The 16,951-nt window shown below is 42.8% G+C and overlaps 1 protein-coding gene across 1 annotated transcript in view; it reads right to left on the bottom strand.

Annotated features, from left to right (window-relative positions):
* The window catches only part of LOC124799190 (protein madd-4-like), a 571,457-nt gene that overhangs the window by 294,482 nt on the left and 260,024 nt on the right, over nt 1-16,951 (bottom strand). Inside the window, exon 9 of the mRNA XM_047262725.1 lies at nt 6,340-6,415. Within this exon, the coding sequence (XP_047118681.1) occupies nt 6,340-6,415 (76 nt within the window). The remainder of the gene's footprint in view (nt 1-6,339; nt 6,416-16,951) is intronic.

Raw genomic sequence — 16,951 nt, 5'->3', positions numbered from 1 at the left:
AGTACAGTTTGTTCACAATGTCCTGAATGAATTCTCAGAGATGTGCAAGCAGTGCAGCTCTGCCCACTGACCCCCAGCTACTGAGGTAGGACAGGCAGTGTGGAAGGGAAGTAGCCTCCAAGATTTTGTCATGCAGTGCTTGCACTATACATGAGCTTATTGATTTGGCACAGCATGATAAGACACAACATGACAACCACTATAAAATGGCTATGGTACACACATTTACTGCACATTAATTTCACAAATGTTGGCAGCAGTTGGATGCAAAACACTTGTGGCCCAAAGCCTACCAACTTTCACCAATCCAGAACTAGGAAGCCCACACTTAGGATGCTGTGAACAATTTATACAAAATTATTCCATAGTTCTGGAGCAGACAGATTGGTCTGTGGTATGTTGATGATTTTCACTTATGGACCGTCTGACAGCAACTGAATAAAACACAATTTTAGTGCCATACGCGTTTCGCCTTTATTTTCTGCAAGGCATCATCAGTGGCAGGTTGCATAGACAGTTTCTTGCATATTACGCTCCTGTTGCATTTTTGGTCTTGTTCGTCTTCCTATGAGCGCCAATTTGCTGTTTTTTCTGCATAGTGCTGTGGAATGCAGAAAAGACAGCAAATTGGCGCTCATAGGAAGACGAACAAGACCAAAAATGCAACAGGAGCGTAATATGTAAGAAACTGTCTACGCAACCTGCCACTGATGATGCCTTGCAGAAAATAAAGGCGAAACGCGTATGGCACTAAAATTGTGTTTTATTCAGTTGCTGTCAGACGGTCCATAAGTGAAAATCATCAACATACCGTAGTATTACGCGCAACTGAGGAGGACAGGACCAAAAAATTGAAGATTGGTCTGTAATTCTGTGTGTTGGTACTGTTACTCTATTTAGAAAGATCCATACCTTTTTTCAAATGACACAAGATACTCCAATGTTTCAGTGACCTATGACACACTTTTTGTAGTAGACTGGCTAATTCTCCTGCTATTCAGTACGTAATTTAGCCTATCAGCTTCTGTGGCCTTATTTCTAACAACTTCAGCTGTTTTTCAATTTGCTTAATTCTATACAATAATAAGTCAAATTTGTATCCCTCCTACGTTTGAAAGGAGGACCTACTTTGGTGTAACTTGTGTAGAATAATGTGGCCTCTGCACACAAACACATTCTTGTCCTAAGAGTTGGGCGATCCCATCCTTTTGTTTCGAAGTGGCAGCTGCCTCAGTTGCCTCTAGCCTTCTGTCCTGTGTGCTCTGAATGTTCTCACATCTACCTCTTTACTACATGGCCTGGTAACACAGTCTTTGTGCACTGTAGGTTCAGGGAGAGGCCTTCATAATATGACATGTGTGACTATAAGCAGTCTCATTAAATCTATGTCTGAAGAGGCAGAGCATGAGTCAAAAGTCAAGTGTGCTTGAGAGGGCTGCAGGAACAACTAGCTATTCCAGTCACACAGTAAAGGTAATAAGGAACAGGGAGAAACAACTACAAATACTTCCCAAGCCTTCACTGCACCACAAAAAATGCAGAAGATGATTTTATATTTTGGTAATATTGATGAACAGGTTATCAGAGGGCAGTACATAACTTCAACAAGACACATGTCCTTTATTTTAAATTACTAGTGTTGTAGTAAGTGATACTGTCCACTATGCTATGTTTTTTACCCCCTTTTTGTTTTAGGAGATTTTCTTCTAATGGCAGGTGATTGGACTTGTTTTGCTTTGGTTGATTTCTTGTTTATGTGAGGATTTCTTTTTTGGTACTCTAGTGAGAAATTATTGACTCTGAATGTTTATATTTGTCAAATTATTGGCCATACTGATATAACCTGTTAATGCAATTTGCTAGGTGTAGCTTACAACTTATGCGGAATATGCATTTGAGGTATGCTTTAGCTCTTCAACCGTACCTCCCACACCATGTGGTGGCCATTCACAAGGCCCCTTGCCCTCCCGGCAATACGGTTTCCTCCTCCCATCTGCACCAGTAAAGGCCAAGTTATTTTGTGTGCACTCTGTCACAGTTATTATCACATTTGTATGCTGAATGTGTACATGGAAATGGTCCAGCTGTGGATGTAACTGCTAATAGCAATTGTAATTATGAAAATAATTGCTCTATAGAGTATACAAAAGCCAAAATGTAGACTCGGCCACAAACAATGCAAAGGCTTTTGTACTGTGTATGGGGAATATAGCCCTACATTATACCTTTCAGCCACAACTGTGCATCCATTCGCTGGAAAATTCAAAGTACTGTAGCATTGTTGAACTTCATGGAAGACTCACAACAGCAACAGTGGAGTGATTTCATTCCCAATGTAATGAATTTAGGCTCTAAAGAAATTCCCAGCTTCACCTTGTAATGGTTCTTTATTTACGTGACCAATACGGCACTCCAACCCCAGTTCTGGATACCAGTAATATCGTACTATTTTTCTGAGAAGTAACAGACATATTTTTGTGACAATATTCACATTTGGTTTTATTAATGTTTAGGTACTCCGATGTGTCGATATATTACAGTGATATGGTTCTTGTGTGTATTCATTTCTGTGAGACTGTCATAATCTTTGACTTACTTGTAACCCTTTTGGCGCGAATGCGCACAGAGCAGTCCTTGTTTCACTTCGCAGAAGTTAAGTTGTTATTTCGCTTTGTAAAAGAAAAGTCAAGTCTTGTGTTTGATTAAAGTGGAAATTAAATATATGAAGATTGATACAAAACTGTTTTCTTGATTATGTGACAATTAAGAAGAAGTTTAATAAAAATGTGGATCGTGAACACCAAGTCAAAAACTATTTCTACCATACCATTGTTCTGATCTGGGATTGTTTGTTCATTAAGAATTTCCTGAAAAATGCATTTGTTAGGTCTTCAAATACTGCTAAAATACAGATCAGGACCTTCTAGTGGTCAAAGTGGAATCACCCTAGAATCAACAAGATGAGCCATAACAACTTCAACGAAATCTACGTGGGAATCCATTGAAGATAAGTGCCAAAATTAATGACTTTTTTACAGTGACTTTATTATTTACATTCTGATGATACCATCCACAGTCAATAACTTCATTGTTGCCCAATAAAGTGAACATATGCTGCGTGAGCAACATTATTAATCTGATTTATAACCTGCTTTGCAAGTGGTGGTATTATTAGAACCTGTTACTAAAGAAAAGGCATTCTGTCACTGGCGATTAGCCAAAGAAACTGTAAGTGCAGTTACTGAGTACTGTGGCTGCACGGTAATTTCAAGACTCTGCCTTAATTCTAAAGAAACCTCATTGTTGTTTCCTAGTTACGGTTCTGAGAAAAAGCCATTTGAGAGAGATGAGTACATATAGCATTGGTTGGTTATTTCTCATTTCAGTACAAATGTGCATATACACTCATGAGCAACCAGATTAGAGACAGATCCTGTGTTGGAGACATAGTGCACCTGTTGTTCCAGTGAATTGAATAGTTTGGAATTTCAGTGGTCTGAGATGTCATCTGAACTAGAAATGGCTGCCAGTGTGACAACAATAAACAGGATGGACAAGGCACATTATATGAGAATATTCAATCACAGGCACATTGTGGATGCTAGACGCATGGAACATGAGCTCAGAGGTTGTGTCATCAGTGAGTTTTTTCACATGCCAAAATGGCATTCACATACCATATGGAGCTCGATTCAGGGACAATGGCTGTCAAGAGAGGAATTGCTGTAGATGATGACTTTTTGACTATTGCAGATTATAATTCTGATTGCAGATTGTAATTCTGCATAGAGGGACCACTGTGCATCAAAATTCTCTCCAATCAGTGAAGAGCAATATCACCCAGAACCAGCTCCAAAGTGAGTAGCTTTGCTCACCAAACTTCACATGCCACAATGTAAATATACATTTGCACTGTGCAAACCACAGCGAAATGCATAGTAGAAGGTGCTTCAGGCTGAACTGTGTATTAAAGTTTATTTTCCTTCTATTTGTGTACAGCTGCAGGCAGAATGAGTGCCTCTGTGTTCATGTTACTTAGTTTATTTTTGTCTGCACTGTCCTTATGGGAGTGGTATTTAGGAGACTGTAGTATGTTCCTAGATTGGTCATTTAATATTGGTTCTCAAAGCTTGACAATCACATTTTGGTGGTACAGTTGGCATCTGTATTCAGATGATTAGACTGGATGCAGGATCTCTGGCATTAGAGACTAAATGCACAGAAAAAAAGATAGCTTGGATGGTGGGTCTTGGTACATGTTGGAACACACCGATAGCAGAGTAAACTACGTGGCAAGATACATGCACTCGTCAGCAGGGTAGTGTTCTGGTAGATGGTTGCTGTATCTCGTGTAGCCCATATTTACCTGGAATCAAATGGATGCACAGATATGTCTACTATCAATTCTCACCAGTAAACTAAACAAGACCGTACTGTCCAATGGTGTACATTGGTCTGTTCGCCTGCAGCATCCCCTATGTAACATGTATCTTCAAGCAAGACAGTGCATCATAATGTTCACAAATTGTGTTACTGTGGTTTGAGAAACACACTACAGGCATGAGGGTGCTTGTGCCATCTCCCAGGTCATCTATCATCAATCATATTCTAAACATTTTCAAACAGACGTGGTGTTATATTTTCAAGGACTAGCATAGGGGCCACTTATCTTTGATTTAGCACTATTATATTCCTAAGGCTGGATGACATCCCAATCACATAAGCTCTTCCAGCTATTATGAGTGGAGAAATTATGTACATCTCCTGTTTTTGAGCTGAGTAGATCATACTGTGGAGAACCTCCTACCTTTTGCCTAGGTGAGTGTAGTGAACCTTTTCTCGTCTCTTTGATCCAGATTTAACTCACCTATTTCTGTTGAAAACTGGCGCGTTACACACTTCATTGTGCAATTACACCTGGTGCCACTTTTTGATAAGATAGTATTAGGCCTACTTGATTTTGGAGAGTGATGCCTTGTTAAAATGTATTTGGTTAGCAAATTCTGCACCACAGTCAAAAACAACAAAGGTTTATTCATTTGAAATGGCTTTTGAGCAAGGGCCCATGCAACCAACCACAAGAACTGTAAACATGATACAAAATTAAATTGTGGCTAGCCTATTTTACACATAGGACATTACAATTGCGAAGTTTTTGAATGTTTGTACACTTTGCTTTCATAGATGAAAAGACAATGGGTCATTCAAAGTTAAACTTTTCCATAAACTAACAAATTATGAAAGCATCACATGAACAGTACTGGTATAAACTAAAGCACCATTTAATATACCTTCTGTAAAGTAGGCCTACTTATAAATACATTCTTTGAGAACTATACTTGTAACCTTCACACAATGGTCAGTCGTAAATGTTTACGGTGCCCTGTAACGTTCTCAAAGCATGCAGATGACTTCGGGATTCATGCCATTCGAGGGCTGAGGCCACAACTGCTTACAGAAAGATGTTAGTGAGGTAATATCTGCTTTGACTGGTAAAGCAATGGAAGCAGTTCCGGTAACAGGGAAATATTAGCGTTCCACTTTCACCAGGAACATGTTAGTCTGTGATGAAATACCCTGCGACTTAACAACTAGGATTAGACTCGAGAAAATCGAGCTCAGCATTAATAATGGTATGGGTACAATACCTTAACAAAAAAAACTATTAAATGTATTTTGCTACTAGCACAGTATGGAATCTGTATAAGGGATAAACAACGATATTTTTAACGTGTTGAAAAATATCTAGGCCTTACTTGGTGCAGAGACTTCGAAACAACAGGTGCGCCATGCGAAAGCTTTCTATTGGATTGAGTTGTGCCGATCTATCCGTTATGCCATACATCACGACTAAAGAGGAAAACCTCTTTTTTCACGATGGGATATGGATGTTCGAACTAAAGTCGTAATATTTGACATAAATTACGCCGAATGTTCAGTTTTCTGCTGCAGGAGACATCGTTGTGAACAAAGAAGATACGTGCTTAAATTCGCATTGAAAACTACAACCTCTCCTATTGTTAGCAACGATTGTTAGCAGTATAGTAATTGGTATGAATTCGTAGTCCGAAGCAGTAAATATCGGATAATTTCAGTGCCGATGGCGGTACTCATTTCCACAGTAGCGATGTCTAATGCAGCACGAAACGAAACTGGTAAAAAAAAAAAAAAAAAAAAAAAAAAAAAAAAAAAAAAAAAAAAAAAAAAAAATGCTAAAGGCTGCAATATAGGCCCAAAATATATGTTTCCTAGAAATAAAACGTCGCATATGAAAGCTTTTACTGCATAACTGAACTGCTCTGAGTTACAATCGTGTAGGTGTCTTGAGCAATTTCTTACCTGCCGTCCGTGGGCGGATACGGTTGCACCAAGGGCTGCGTGTGGTCCTGTCCCGGAAGCGCCTCCTCTTCTTCTCCTGCAACAGGGAAACGCTTTTGTGCTGCTGTGCAGACTGCAGAATCAAATTAACCGAGACGGGGGGCATCTGTCTACCTCGCGCCACTCTTTCGTGCTGTGGCTGTGCCGTCCAGTACCACCAAAAAGGTAGTGGCCCACAACGGGAATCTCGTTTAATCTTATAAAATTCTGTAACCTACCGTCAGTCCTTTCATATTTTCCGGAAAACACCTGTCCAAAATACCTGGGCCAAAATAGGCATGCTGTTTTCTGTAGTTCAAAAATGTTCAAATGTGTGTGAAATCTTACGAGACTTAACTGCTAAGGTCATCAGTCCCTAAGCTTACACACTACTTAACCTAAATTATCCTAAGGACAAACACACACACCCATGCCCGAAGGAGGACTCGAACCTCCGCCGGTACCAGCCGCACAGTCTATGACTGCAGCGCTCTTTTTTTTCCATTTTGTTCGTTGTTGATCGCTGTGTTTGGTCGTTGCGGACGCCACATAAAGTCCGCTAAAGTTCGTTTGTTGATCTTTCCACTCAGTTTTTTTTTTTATTACAGAGGCCAACCGGCTCTCTGACCGAACACGCTGAGCTACCATACCGGCAACGCCCTAGACAGCTCGGCTAATCCCGCGCGGCTGTTTTCTGTAGTCAAAACTAAAATTTGTGTAAGTCACATAAGCTATTAGCTTTTTGATTCGTAGCATTTTCGTTCGACATTATCGATACCGTAAACCACAGCAATTTTGTGGCACTTTTCATACTTTAAAAACCATGTAAGCGCATACTGTTTTGAATATCTTTGTTCCTTTGTGATGCAATTATCCTTTATTTGTTAAATGCAATGTCCTTTCATCAGAATTTTTATCTGTGAGAGCCAGTATTGTACCAACTAGGTCGTAAAAAGTTGTATCTATTTGTAGTGCAGCTTTGTGACAGTTGCATCTGTACTTAAGTAGCTCATGTATTTAGTGTCTGTTCGAAAGTTGTAATTGCGGAGGTCTTCTTTACGAGAGATAACTGCATAAGATGTAACTTAAGACAGTTTTATGTATCTGGTGTCTGTACTTTCAAACATAAGCCAATTAGAAAATTTATGTTGGACTGGGATCCGAACCCAGGTCTCCTGCTTACGAAGGCAGATACGTCGACTACTACGCCTTCCGGACAAGTGGTCACCGCAACTGCGAGGACTACTCTAGCACGCCTCTCGTCAGACCCAGTTTCTCAACTTGTGCTACACACTTCTGATGTAGTGCCCTTCCTTATTAGCCTCATTACCCGCGCCATCTCGCAGATTCCCGTAAGAGTTTGAACTTGGTGTGCATCTGCACTGAAGGGGTCACTGGCTGTTATCACCTTAATTATGTATACGGGATGGGATGGTTAAAACTGTTTTGGGAAATACATCGGGTTACAAAAGGGTTGCAATAGACCAGTCAAAATTTCTAGGGGTACGGATTGATGAGGGGTTGAACTGGAAAAAACACACTGAAGATCTGCTGAAACGTTTGAGTTCAGCTACTTATGCTATTAGAGTCATTGCAAATTTAGGCGATATACATCTGAGTAAATTAGCTTACCACGGCTATTTTCATTCTCTGCTTTCGTATGGCATCATATTCTGGGGTAACTCATCATTGAGTAAAAGAGTGTTCATTGCACAAAAGCGTGTAATCAGAATAATTGCTGGAGCTCATCCAAGATCATCCTGAAGACACTTATTTAAAGAGCTAGAGATCTTCACTGTAGCCTCACAATATATATTTCACTTATGAAATTTGTTGTTAACAATCCGAACTAATTCTAAAGTAATAGCAGTGTACACGGCTACAGCACTAGGAGAAAGGATGATCTTCACTACTCAAGGTTAAATCTAACTCTGGCTCAGAAGGGGGTAATTTATGCTGCCACAAAAGTCTTTGGTCACTTACCGAATAGCATAAAAAATCTGACAGATATCCATATAGCATTTAAAAGGAAATTAAAAGCATTTCTTAATGGCAGCTCCTTCTAGTCATTAGATGAATTTTCGGATATAGTAAGTGGGTAATTCCCCCCTCCCCCCCTCTCCCCCCCCCAAAAAAATTATTAAGTGTCATGTAATATTTTGTGTAATGTAATTACTTGTATGGACACCACTTATTAACCTGACTCGTTCCACATCATTACGAAGAGTCTTATTCATGATCTATGGAACAAGTACTAGTCTAATCTAATCTCTCTAATCTTTCTCCATTTGCAGCGGTCGTTAGAACTAGTTGGTCTGTTATTCGTAATCAAGTGTTTTGAATGCTAGTGGCTTTACTTTACTGCTCGAGTATCTTTTATTTACATAATCGTCTAGTTTAACACTACCCGACAGAAATGTAACGGATTCAGAAGGGGACGAGGAAACGAAATGAAATTTTATGGCCTGTGATGTTATTTCAGTGATTATCAAAATGAGTCAGATTTACAAAGAATGGCAACATAAGCCTGCTTATCAGTATGACGTCGTGCCCCTCAGACTTTGACGTACGCATTGATTCGGCTGGGACTGAAGTCGTAGAGTCGTTGTATCCTCTGCTGAAGCAAACTGGTCCCCAACCTTTAGTAACTGGTCCTTGATATTCTAGATAATGGCACCGGGATAGATGTGGGGATCTCGCCGGCCATCCGGGTGCCTTGACATCACACAGATAGTTTGTAGAGACACGTGCCACTTGTAGACGAGCGTTGCTCTGTTGAAAAATGGCACCACGATACTGTCACATAGGTAATACATGAGGACGCAGGATGTCCGTCAGAGTTCCCTCAGCCGCTACCAACTGTGAACTGCCGATAGCTGACCGCACCATAATGCCCAGAGTAACACTTCTGTGTTTCATTGAAAGAATGGGCAGGTTAGCTCCAAACTTGCCAACTACAGTCGCCTGGGGCAGTGTAGATACCGCGATTCATCGCTCCACACAATGCGACTCCATTCATCAGTAGTCGATGCTTCCCAGTCGCGTCACGACTCCACGCGCCGCCGTTTGTGTTGTGTTGATACGGCAGTCTGTCCATGGGACAGTATGTCTCTAGTCCTGCTTCTGCTATTCTCTATCATCGGTGCAGGAAGACACAGAATGTTGCAGTGAGTCTATTATCTGTTCTCGAATGGCAGGAGCAGATGTAAAGGCGTCACGATGTGCGTAGTGCACAGTATGGCGATCCTCGCTTGTAATGGCCACAAGTGGTCGACCAGAACCCTAACGACGAGTCTGCCTGTCGTCACGTTCACACGGAGTTCAAGATCGAGCCCCTGTCACATCCAAACGCGCCACAGATTTGCACGATTCTACCAGCTGCCCAAATGGAGACCCGCAATGAATCCCCTGTCAAACTGTGCTGGGTGCCGATAACGCTGTCTCACCGAAGTTCTCAACATCTCCGTGTCCTTAACAGTGATCCGTCAACATCTGATGCCTTGCACACCGCTTTTATACCCTACAACGCCGTGTAATATACAGTACTGGCCACTAAAATTTCTACACCAGGAAGAAATTGGACAAAATATTATACTAGAACTGACATGTGATTACATTTTCACGCAATTTGGTGCATAGATATTGAGAAAACAGTACCCAGAACAACCACCTCTGGCCGTAATAACAGCTTTTATACGCCTGGGCAAACAGAGCTTGGATGTATGCACATGCAGCATCAACATGATACCACAGTTCATCAAGAGAAGTGACTGGCGTACTGTGACGAGCTAGTTGCTCGGCCACTATTGACCAGACGTTTTCAACTGGTGAGAGATCTGGAGAATGTGCTGGCCATGGCAACAGTCGAACATTTTCTGTATCCAGAAAGGCCCGTAGAGAACCTGCAACATGCGGTCGTGTACTATCCTGCTGAAATGTAGGGTTTCGCAAGGATCGAATGAAGGGTAGAGCCACGGGTCGTAACACATCTGAAATGTAACGTCCACTGTTCAAACTGCCGTCAATGCGAACAAGAGGTAACCGAGACGTGTAACCAATGGCACCCTATACCATCACGCCGGGTAATACGCCAGTATGGCGATGACGAATACACGCTTTCAATGTGCGTTCACCGCGATGTCGCCAAACACGGATGCGACCATCATGATGCTGTAAACAGATCCTGGATTCATTCGAGAAAATGACGTTTTGCCATTCGTGCACCCAGGTTCGTCGTTGAGTACACCATCGCAGGCACTCCTGTCTGTGATGCAGCGTCAAGGGTAACCGCAGCCATGGTCTCCGAGCTGATAGTCCATGCTGCTGCAAACGTCGTCGAACTGTTCGTGCAGATGGTTGTTGTCTTGCAAACGTCCCCATCTGTTGACTCAGGGATCGAGACGTGGCTGCACGATTCGTTACAGCCATGCGGGGAAGATGCCTGTCATCTCGACTGCTAGTGATACGAGGCCGTTGGGATCCAGCACGGTGTTCCGTAATCACCCTCCTGAACCCACCGATTCCATATTCTGCTAACAGTCACTGGATCTCGACCAACGCGAGCAGCAATGTCGCGATACGATAAACCACAATCGCGAAAGGCTGCAATCCGACCTTTATCAAAGTCGGAAACGTAATGGTACGCATTTCGCCTCCTTACACGAGGCATCACAACAACGTTTCACCGGGCAACGCCGGTCAACTGCTGTTTGTGTATGAGAAATCGGTTGGAAACTTTCCTCATGTCTGCACGTTGTAGGTGTCGCCACCGGCGCCAACCTTGTGTGAATGCTCTGAAAAGCTAATCATTTGCATATCACAGCATCTTCTTCCTGTCGGTTAAATTTCGCGTCTGTAGCGCGTCATCTTCGTGGTGTAGCAATTTCAATGGCCGGTAGTGTAACACAAAACACTAACGCGCTCTGGTAGCCGTCCTACCTATCACAGAGAACTAACTCTATGGTCAGATTAAAATTACGTATTGGTAGACACTTCGCGGATTGTAGCTGTCTTCCTCCAACAGGAGCGCTCGACGTCGCACTCAAACTGTTCGCCGTTGGCAAACTGTCACAACAAATGCTCAGTACATTTCCAATTCCTTGTCCAGCTTTCTTTCTTGATGTGTTTGGTTCCTGAATCCTGAGTCTGCCCCTTTTATTTCGCGTTTAATCAGACATGATAACCACACACACAAAAATACACACACAGTAGTGGTTACAGAATACGAACATTAAATACACAGCACTAGCGAAACAGTAATGGATCCTCCCGCTCAAGACGCGATTCAGCGTGACATATTCAGTTATCGTCATCGGAGAGATCGGCCTACAGTAGGTAAGCTTCATAAGACATTGCATAAGAACGAACTTTTTGAAGGCAGCAGATCGTCATTGTGACTGGGTCTGCAGAGTAATAAATATAATGCAGTAATATGAGGTGGTGGCGCAGCGTAGTGGTTAAGAAACCGTCCTCACCAGCTGAAGGTTGTCTGTTTGAGTCTCGTGAGGTTATAAACAAATAATTTTTTATTTAAATATTTATCAAAATGACTATTATTTTTATACGATTAATTGGATTAAATTTATTTATTTTTATTTTTAATCCTTTGTTGAGTAATTTTCATCAACGTATTGACATTTTTATTTGCTGTTATTTGTACTTCCTATCAGTCTTTTTTCGTTTGGAATCTGCCTGTGTCGCCTATAGCCTGTAAGCGAGCGCCAAACAGGAATAGGCGCCGGTTGGTCTTGAGTCAGCTTACGTAGCTGCTGTGAGACAGTTTCAGGTCAAGTATAAAATGCATAATACCATAGATGATCATATATGGTCGGTTTTTGATCGCTTTTTTGGTGTGTGGGGACAGGCTAGCTCACCAGATATTGTTACTCAAAGTGAGTGGAATCTAGAATGAGCTTTTCACTCTGCAGCGGAGTGTGCGCTGATATGAAACTTCCTGGCAGATTAAAACTGTGTGCTGGACCGAGACACGAACTCGGGACCTTTGCCTTTCGCGGGCAAGTGCTCTACCAACTGAGCTACCCAAGCACGATTCACGCCCCGTCCTCACAGCTTTACTTCCGCCAGTACTCGTCTCCTACCTCCCAAACTTTACAGAAGCTCTCCTGCGAACCTTGCAAGACTAACACTCCTGAAATAAAGGATATTGCGGAGACATGGCTTAGCCACAGCCTGGTTGATGTTTCCAGAATGAGATTTTCACTTTGCAGCGGAGTGTGCGCTGATACGAAACTTCCTGGCAGATTAAAACTGGAAGGTAGGAGACGAGGTACTGGTGGAAGTAAAGCTGTGAGGACGGGGCGTGAGTCGTGCTTGGGTAGCTCAGTTGGTAGAGCACTTTCCCGCAAAAGGCAAATGTCCCGAGTTCGAGTCTCAGTCTGGCACACAGTTTTAATCTGAGTAGAATCTGTTAGTATTTTATCTTCCTAATTAGGAATTTCTTCTTTTTGTCTTTCGACCGTTCTAGGTACCATGGCAGCGTTCTGTGTTATTTTATGCTATTTTATGTTTGACGTCCACTACTTAGCGAAAAATTTCTGTGAACGCTGAGTCATCCCATTTTCTTTTCTTGACTGGAACATGACTCGATTTGGTATGTTCGCCCATGTATCCTTTCATTTTAGCTGCGTCTTCTTGCCTTACATGAGTTTTTGTCCATTTTAAAAAGAAATGACGTGTTTTAATGATTTATCCAACTATCAGGATATTTGATCTGAAGTTTCCCGGCCGCGCGGGATTAGCCGAGCGGTCTAGGGCGCTGCAGTTATGGACTGTGCGGCTGGTCCCGGCGGAGGTTCGATTCCTCCCTCGGGTATGGGTGTGTGTGTTTGTCCTTAGGATAGTTTAGGGACTGATGACCTTAGCAGTTAAGTCTCACAAGATTTCACACACATTGAAGTTTCCCGGCGTATTTCCAATTTGAACAGTTCGAGGAGAAGGCAGTAGAACAAGCCAAACAAAAACCAATTTGTTTCTTCCGCTACGTGGATGACACGTTCGTTGTTTGGCCACATGGACGGGACAGCTTAAATGAATTTCTCGAACACCTCAACTCGCTGCACCCCAACGTACAGTCCACGATGGAGGTGGAGCAGGATGGTGCCCTACCGTTTCTTGATGTCCTGGTGAAGCGGAAACCTGACGGCAAGCTGGAACACAGTATATACAGAAACCCTACACACACCGATTTGTACCTAAATGCCTTCAGTTGCCGCCACAACTCCCAGCATGAAGGCGTTTTGCGCACACTTGTTCACAGGGCGCGATCGATCTGCGATCAGGAGAGCCTTCCAGCAGAACTGCAGCATCTCGAGACAAGATTTCGGAAAAATGGCTACAACCAGAAGCAAATAAGACACGCACTCAGACAGACTGCGCCAAGAGAACAAGAAGAAGAAACAGAAAAACACAAGTCGTTGGCGTGCATTCCGTTTGTCGGAAACACCTCAAGAAAAATCGGTAGAATCCTGGGGAAACACAATTTGAAATGTGTATTCCGACCCCATGCAAAAACCTTGACTCTACTGGGTTCGTTAAAAGATGACCTAGGCCTTCGAAAACCAGGCGTTTATCAAATTCCCTGTCAGTGCGGAAAATCATACATTGGGGAGACAGTCCGCACTGTTGAAGAGAGGTGCCGCGAACACAAGCGCCATACCGAATTACGCCAGGCCACTAAATCAGCCGTCCGCAGCTCGTGGTCGTGCGGTAGCGTTCTTGCTTCCCACGCCCGGGTTCCCGGTTCGATTCCCGGCGGGGTCAGGGATTTTCTCTGCCTCGTGATGACTGGGTGTTGTGTGATGTCCTTAGGTTAGTTAGGTTTAAGTAGTTATAAGTTCTAGGGGACTGATGACCATAGATGTTAAGTCCCATAGTGCTCAGAACCATTTGAACCATTTGAACCACTAAATCAGCCGTGGCTGACCATTGTATAAAGACTGGTCATACTATGGACTATGAAACAACAAAAATACTCTGTCAATCCTCGTACTTCTGGGACTGCGTTACTAAAGAGGCCATCGAAATCCGACTTCAGGACAATCTAATTAATAAAGACAGCGGCCTTCAACGTAGTCAGGCTTGGAACCCTGCACTCAGCCTGGAGAGAAAGATGCGGTCCCAGAGATCGAGGACCGCTCCAGACGGCGGCAGCAGGGAGACTGCAGACCCCAGTTCAGACCCAGGCGCCGCTTCCCCCACCACCTCCAGTAGCCGCCGCGCCGGCCGCACCGAAGCAACGCCGACTCAAAGGAAGGCCTCGGCGCTTGTTGGTGACGTCACGTCAGCTAGGCACGGCGAAAGCCAGGTCTGATGCAGGCAGAAACGCCTGGGCGTGCTTATCACTATAAATTTCTTATTTTTGGACAAAATGTTTGGTATTGTTTTGGATTGTGCAGTTTTATTTAGATGAAAGATTTTCTTACTATCGTACAGCTACAAATGAAGATCATAGTTCTGTATTACTGAATCCTGTCGTAACAAACGTAGATCAATATGAGAAGATGCTTTGCCCCATTGCAAGCTTCGGAAATTTTACATTCAAGTAACTATATTTACTTGATACGTGTTGTTATCTAAACTTACCCCAACCCCCTTAGAATTAAGTCGTTTCTTTTATTTATTTATTTATTTTCGTTTGTCATCGTCACTGGAAATGTGAGCTAATTTACATGTGTAAATGTCCAACTGTTGCCAGTCATTAGATTACAGTCGTTTTCAACGAAAGGAATTCTAAACGGGGAAAAAAATAGCTTCATACATCGAAAGTACTGCTGAGCTTAAACTTTTTTAAACATGCACATTAGAAAAGATAAATATTCCTCTCTTGCAACTGAAAGGAGAAACTTAATAAGATAAAAAAAATTTATTTGATAAAACAAGTATCTCTCTTTTGCCTCTTCTTCTGTCCGCCACCCCCTCCCCCAACGTGTACAATCGCAAGATATTTCATTAACATTCAGTGCTCCTCACCCCAAAGTCAACCAAGATACCTAAAGAAGAGCACAAATATGTTCATAATTTCTTGTAAAAGCAACCCAGTAGAAACGTAACTTCCTCAGATTTACAAATAAGATAAAGAAGCACGAATTCTGTTGCTGCTGGACCATGAAGTTGTTTTTGTATGTCAATCCTTAAAACAGGTGGAAATTTTAGTTCAGGAGTTCACTATTTGTTGAGAAGTGTAATGAATTGCACAATTAACTGATGACAGAAATCTCTCAGAACAACTTGTGTTGGTCAACTACCGCCAATAGTTTCACATTTTCCTGTGTCAGAGAGGGAGACACCACCATTATGAAATGGTTGAAATGGCTCTGAGCACTATGGGACTTAACTTCTGAGGTCATCAGTCCCCTAGAACTTAGAACTACTTAAACCTAACTAACCTAAGGAGCCACACACATCCATGCCCGAGGCAGGATTCGAACCTACGACCGTAACGGTCGCGCGGTTCCAGACTGAAGCGCCTAGAACCGCTCGGCCACACCGGCCGGCACCATTATGAGTATGCCTGCAACAGACCTGGCGTTCGCCTTGCCTAGCTGACGTGACGTCACGAACAAGCGCCGAGGCCTTGCTTTGAGTCGGTGTTGACCGAAGACACCAGGAGAGGAACGGTGGAGGGAGAAACGGCTAGTATACAGGGTGTCCCAGCTATCTTGTCCACCCAAAATATCTCTGGAACAATAACAGCTATTGGAAAACGACTTTCACTGGTATCAATGTAGGGCTGGGGCCCATGAATGTACATATTTGGAAACATTCTAAAACGAAAGCATATGTGTTTTTTAACACAAACTTATGTTTTTTTAAATGGACCTCCTATATTTTTTCTTCAGCAATCCATAGCATGACAAAGCACATACACAATAGCGTAGATTGCATCGCAATATTGCCATTACATCCCGAGATATTGAGACGCGAAGTTGACGCTTGAAACACCCGACATGCGCTGCTAGCGCACGTCCTGAGGCTCAGGCGTGAACCCCATGCTGCCCGTAATCGCGATGGTCCGAAACGAATAATACGGTCTGCTGCCATCCTCTTGATAAGTATGGAGGTGTGATTACACATGTCAATCACATCGCGATGACGGGCAGCACGGGGTACACGCCTGAGCCTCAGGACGTGCGCTAGCAGCGCATGTCGGGTGTTTCAAGCGTCAACTTCGCGTCTCAATATCTCGGGATGTAATGGGAATATTGCGATGCAATCTACGCCATTGTGTATGTGCTTTGTCATGCTATGGATTGCTGAAGAAAAATATAGGAGGTCCATTTAAAAAAAGATAGGTTTGTGTTAAAAAACACATATGCTTTCGTTTTAGAATGTTTCCAAATATGTACATTCATGGGCCCCAGCCCTACATTGATACCGGTGAAAGTCGTTTTCCAATAGCTGTTATTGTTCCAGAGACATTTTGGGTGGACAAGATAGCTGGGACACCCTGTATATAGGGCGCCGTGAGAAACAGCACAGCATTCGTCAGGAACCACCTGAAGATGGCAGCGTGTACGTCTGCCGAAATATTGTGGAGAAATTACGACCGGAGAACTGTTCAAATCCGGATATTCGA

This window comes from Schistocerca piceifrons, chromosome 5 (genome assembly GCF_021461385.2).
Source record: "Schistocerca piceifrons isolate TAMUIC-IGC-003096 chromosome 5, iqSchPice1.1, whole genome shotgun sequence".
Taxonomy (NCBI): Eukaryota; Metazoa; Arthropoda; class Insecta; order Orthoptera; family Acrididae; genus Schistocerca; species Schistocerca piceifrons.
The sequence above is the reverse complement of the archived record's forward strand: the minus strand, read 5'-3'. Positions and strand labels throughout refer to the sequence as shown.